The sequence below is a fragment of the Athene cunicularia genome, assembly GCF_003259725.1.
Source record: "Athene cunicularia isolate RWA chromosome 2 unlocalized genomic scaffold, athCun1 chr2_part2, whole genome shotgun sequence".
Classification (NCBI taxonomy): domain Eukaryota; kingdom Metazoa; phylum Chordata; class Aves; order Strigiformes; family Strigidae; genus Athene; species Athene cunicularia.
In genome coordinates, this window is record NW_020799096.1 from 3,207,916 (window position 1) to 3,213,526 (window position 5,611).

At 63.7% G+C, this 5,611-nt stretch overlaps 1 protein-coding gene across 1 annotated transcript in view; it reads left to right on the forward strand.

The window, feature by feature from the left end:
- Window positions 1–5,611, forward strand: part of LOC113477503 — a 36,673-nt gene that overhangs the window by 18,126 nt on the left and 12,936 nt on the right. Inside the window, exons 6-10 of the mRNA XM_026843815.1 lie at window positions 267–393; window positions 635–645; window positions 857–961; window positions 1,275–2,278; window positions 3,493–3,500. Coding sequence (XP_026699616.1) covers window positions 267–393; window positions 635–645; window positions 857–961; window positions 1,275–2,278; window positions 3,493–3,500 — 1,255 coding nt within the window. The remainder of the gene's footprint in view (window positions 1–266; window positions 394–634; window positions 646–856; window positions 962–1,274; window positions 2,279–3,492; window positions 3,501–5,611) is intronic.

Genomic DNA, 5,611 nt, shown 5'->3' on the forward strand with positions numbered 1-5,611 from the left:
CGGGGGGTCCCGGGGCCGGATATTGCCGCCCCGTCCCCCGGTCTGGGCACAGCCGGACCATGCCGAGGGCGGGGGTCTGGGGATCACCGGCCACCCTGCCATGACGGTGACGGGGCTGAGCAGCCCAAGGACGGGGCCATCTGGGGATCAGTGACCTGCTACAGCCCTGTGTGCCCCCCGGGAGAAGGAGGAGGTGATGGTGGTGGCAGACGCCATCCTCCCCCCCCAGTCCCCGGGTCCCCTCAGCCCCTGCTCTTGTCTTCCAGGGCATGGTGACGTTTGAGGACGTGGCCATCTACTTCTCACCCCAGGAGTGGGTAGAACTGACGACATGGCAGCGGGAGCTCTACCAGGAGGGGATGATGGACAACTATGACCTGGTTGTCAGCCTAGGTAAGGACGAGTCCTTGTGGAGCCTGGAGTATGAAGCCAGCAGCGCTGCTGGGTTGGGAGCGCATCCAGAGGCGCAGCCGGGGGTCCAGAGCTCCCTCAGCTGGGGGTTGGCAGCCTGAACCCCTCGGGTCGGGCACGCGTGGGCAGAGCTCAACCTGCCATCTCTCCATGCAGAGCGGGGCTGCAGCGTGCCCGCTGCCCTCCCCGGGCCTGCCGAGTTCGTCCCTGGTGTGTGAGGAATAACGGCTCCAGGTACCCTGGCCCCACTGCTCCCCACCCCGCTGCACCCCGGTTCGCCGCCACAACCCGGGGCTGGCACCAGTAGCTCCCAAGGGCCCTGAATGCAGCAGCCCCCCTCCCTGGTCCTGCTGCTCCCACGGCCGGCATCCTCCCAGCATGGCCCCCAGTGATGGTGACTCCTCGGGTGGCTCGGGGGATGCTGAGGTTTCTCTCTCCTTCACAGGCCCCAAGTCCAAGCTCAGCCACAAAATGGAGCCTGGGGAGGAGTCACGTGGGGGGGTCCTCTGTGGTGGGAGGGACAGCAGAGCTCCCGATGCCTCCGGCACCTGTGAGTGACCGCGGGGACACCGGGCTGGGAAATTGGTGCTGATTTAGTGAGGTAGAAGCCCCTGGTGTGGCACAAGGCAGCTGACCTCAGCCAGACCCCCACTGAGGCGGGGTCCTGCCCCACATCCTCACTTGGGTGGGTTGGGGTGTCCCACTTCGGCCAGATGGTGCTGGGGGCATTGCAGGGGTGAGAGGAGGCTGTGGCAGGGTGGGGGGGGGGCAGTGGCACCAGGACCATGGGGGTCTGCACTGATGGTGCCCCCCACCATGTGCTGCAGCGCCCCTCGTCATGACTGCACCCCTGTTCCCAACAGCTGCCTGGGGTGGGATGGCCAGCGAGGATCCGTCTGAGGACAACGACCAGGGACGCTGGGTCCCGTACGCATCGCCAGCTGGGGCAGCCGAGGAGTTGGGGTACCCCACGCTCTGCTCCGGCTGGTGCCACGCGGAGCCGGGGACCTGGGATGCCCCCCAGGAGCTACCTGGGTGGGCCTCCGGGGGCGCCCATGGCAGGGGGTGAGGGGCTCCTCATTTGCGGCATCTGCGGGCTGACCTTCGAGGCCGAGGCCGGGCTGAGCGCGCACTGGGACGAGCACCATCGCCTGGCACCCTACTACCAGTGCGGTGCCTGCGGCAAGGCTTTCCGCCACCGCCGCAGCCTCCTGACGCACAAAAAGCACCGGGGCCGGCACCAGCATGCCTGCACTGAGTGCTGCAGGACCTTCTGCTTGAAAGGAGATCTGCTGCGGCACCGGGCGAGCCATGGCGGCGAGGGCGGCTACGTCTGCCCGCTCTGCGGGGACAGCTTCCGCCACAAGCGCGGCTTGCAGGCTCATGGCAAGGAACACGCTGACCAGCCATGCCACAAGTGCCCGCAGTGTGAGAAGTGCTTTGAGGATGAGGCCAGCCTGAACCGTCACCAGGCTGCCCACTGCGAGGAGCGACCCTTCCTCTGCGGGCGTTGCGGCCGCAGCTTCAGCTGGAAGGAAAGCCTGATCATCCACCAGCGCAGCCACGCACAGGAGCGCTCCCACAAATGCCCCGACTGCGGCCGCGGCTTCAGCCGCAGCGGGAACCTGCTGATGCACCAGCGCGTGCACACGGGTGAGCGGCCCTTCGCCTGCCCCCAGTGCGACAAGGCCTTCTGCAGCAAGGCCAACCTCATCACCCACAAAAAGCTCCACCGGCGTTACAAGATCTTCACCTGCTCCCACTGCCGGATGGGCTTCAGCTCCAAGAGCAAACTGCTGCTGCACCAGAGGGCTCACAGTGAGGGGGATGCGGGCACCTCTGTGGCGGGGAACAATGGCCAGCAGTAGCTGCAGCCACTCTGGAACGCAAGAGGGGGCTTGTCTCTATGCTGGGAGGGCCCGGAGGGGACCTCATCCTGCCTTCATGGGACATGACTTTGCCCACTGCCTCCTCCCCAGGGCACATCCAGGACGCGCCAGCCCTGCGCTCTGCACCCCTTTGGACCTCAATGCCCCCCCACCTTGGGCACTTTTCCCATTTTACCTTCAGACCACCGTCCTGACTCACTCCTCCAGGTGTACTGGACACTGCCGGGTGCTGGCCAGGTGAAGTTGGGGTGGGGGCGGCGGGGTGGCTGCCCCATCTCCACCCCCTCTGGCTGCACACTGGTAAAACCGAGCTGTGAGCCCAGCCTGGGGCCACGGTTTGCCTGGAGCTGTGGAAGAACAAAGCCGGGATGTGGAGTGTGGGACCCCCAGTCTGCCCAAATGTGTCCCCCACCCCACGGTGCCTGTGTGCTGCCCTGGCTCTGCTGAGGGCTGTGATCCCTCCCCGATGGGGCAGCTCCTGGGGGGTCTCTGCTTCAAGAGAGGGCAGGAGTGAGGGCTGCTGTCTGCACCCGCAGCCTGACTGCCCCACCAGTGCGAAGGGCAGAGCTGTCCGGGCACCCCAACCTGTCCCTGTGCCGCTTCACCAGGACCTGCCGCCTTCCTCTGAACTGCTTTGTACCTTTGTTTGAAGTGTGGGATGGGGGAACCGCTCTTCCCAGGTTTAGGGAGCGTGGCCACCCAGTTCAGTTTGCGGGCAGTGACTTTTTCCTCAAGCAACCCCCAGCACCATTCCCCTGTTTCTGGGTAAGTGTAGGAGCCTGTTGGCGCATTTTAAGTCACAGAGCACCGTGTTGTCCATGTTTTTTTCGTAGTTTAATAAATCCCGTTTGGTAGGAATGTGGCTGTCGGTTTGGATGAGCGGTTGCCTGTGCTGTGGTGGCTGAGGGGAGTTGGGCAGGGCTGGGAGGACTCATCTGGTGGGGACTGGCTGCTGAGCCCGGCCTGAGGTGGTCCTTGCGCTGGTGTTGCCCAGTGAACCCTGAATGTGTCTGTTCCTGAGGACCAGATGGATGAGCTGCAGGTGGACTAGATGGTTGTCCTGGGTCCCTTCCAGCTGAAATTTTACTTTTATTCCCCCTTCCCCCTTCCCTTCCCCTATTTCTGTTTTCTCTTCTGTTATTCTATTATGTTCTATGCTGTGCTACGCTATTCTGTTCTTTATTAATTACAGCCTCAAAGGTGAGCTGCATCGGAGAGGGGCTGCAACAATCAGCGCTCATACTGGGGTGACCCCTTGCTCAGGGGGGGCAAGTGCTGGCCCACTCCCCCCACTCTGGGACCTGTGTGGTGGCCACGCATGGTGCCTGGCATGATCCGGGGGCAATGGCAGAGGCTGGGCAGGCAGAGCCAGGGAAGGGGGAGGAAATACATGAGTCTGTGCTGCAATTTGCAGCCGCCTCCAATTTTGGCACTGGCTCTTTGCCCCCAGGTGTGGCTAACGGTGGCTCATGGTGCCTGAGGCCACCCTGCCCTTGCACAACCCTGTCACCATCCCCAGGGATGCTTCTGGGGCCTGCTGAGTCCCTCTTGCACCTGGGGGGTGGCACCTGCCACCTGCGGATGGCCCCTGCACCCAGCTCTCGCTGGAGGCTGCTCCTGGGATCGGGGGGGAGTTCAGGTGGGAGGGCAGGAGGGACCAGACGGAATGGTGGAGTAGGTCACACTGTGGTGACCCTGCTCGGGTGATGGCATGCTGTCACCGGGGTTAGCGGGGTTGAGGGACGGCTGGGGACAGACAGAGGGGCTGGAGAGGTGGGCCCATGTTGGTGTTCAACAAGGCCAAGTGCAAGGTCCTGCACATGGGTCAGGGCAACCCCAAGCACAAATAAAGGCTGGGCCATGAGTGGATTGAGAGCAGCCCTGCGGAGAGGGGCTTGGGGTATTGGGTGGAAAACTGACTGTGAGCCAGCAATGTGCGCTTGCAGCCCTGAAAGCCAACCGTGGCCTGGGCTGCATCCAGAGCAGTGTGGCCAGCAGGGCGAGGGAGGGGATTCTCACCCTCTGCTCTGCTCTCCTGAGACCCCCCCCTCCAGTGCTGTGTCCAGCTCTGGGGGCACCAACATCAGAAGGACACGGACCTGCTGGAGTGGGTCCTGCGGAGGCCACGAGGGTGATCGGGGAGCAGGAGCACCCCCTTGTGAGGACAGGCTGAGAGAGTTGGGGGTGTTCAGCCTGGAGAAGAGAAGGCTCTGGGGAGACCTTAGAGCAGCTTCCCAGTACTTAAAGGGGCTACAGGAAAGATGGGGAGAGACTCCTGATCAGGGGGTGTAGGGATAGGATGAGGGGTTGCAGTTTTAAACTGAAAGAGGGGAGATTTAGATTAGAGATGAGGAAACTCTTCCCTGTGAGGGTGTTGAGACACTGGCAGAGGTTTCCCAGAGCAGCTGTGGCTGCCCCCTCCCTGGGAGTGTTCAAGGCCAGGTTGGACGGGGCTTTGGGCAACCTGGGCTAGTGTAAGGTGTCCCTGCCCATGGCAGGAGGGTCGGACTAGATGGTCTTTAAGGTCCCTTCCAACTCAAACCTTCTCGTGATTCTGTGATTCCCCAGGAGTCAGGCTCCACTGTTCCTCGGGGCTGGGGTGGGGGGGGGTGTTGGTTCCTGACAAGAGCTGGGGCAGGGAGCAACCACCCATGGGACACCCAGGATCTGGGCAGTGGAGGCAGTTGAAGCCCCCCTGCCCCCATCCCCCCGCCAAGGCTGCCCTAGCCCCGCTGTCGGCTGGGTCGCAAGCAGGTGGCACATCCCCCTTGTCCTGTCGTGTTGTGGGTCCCTCCCTCTGCCCTCGCTGGCACCCAGACCCAGCACCCTACACCCTGCACCCCTTTCCTCCAGCTCCCCCACCGAGCAGCACGGCCTCACCACTGGCCTCCTCGGGCTACCCCATCACACCCACGTCCCCTCATCCCCACACCCTGCCGCAATCCATCACACGCTGGCTCCTCCACTCGCGGGCCCGCCTTATTGTTACCGACTGTTTATTGCCCACGGCCGTGCCATGGTCCTGGTAACATACCCGGCTCTCGGTGGGACTGGCCGCTCCGGGCTGGACCAGGATGAAGCCCCTCGCCTGATGTCCCCTCCCTGCCCCTCGCCGGCCCGGGGAGCACTGGAGCATCCCGGGGAGCACTGGAGCATCCTGGGGGACACTGAAGCATCCTGGGGGACACGGAGCATCCCGGGGGAGACTGGACCATCTCGGGGAGCACTGGAGCATGCCGGGGGACACCGGAATATCCTGGGGGACACCGGAGCGTCCCGGCCAGTGGAGATCAGAACATCCCAGGGGGTCC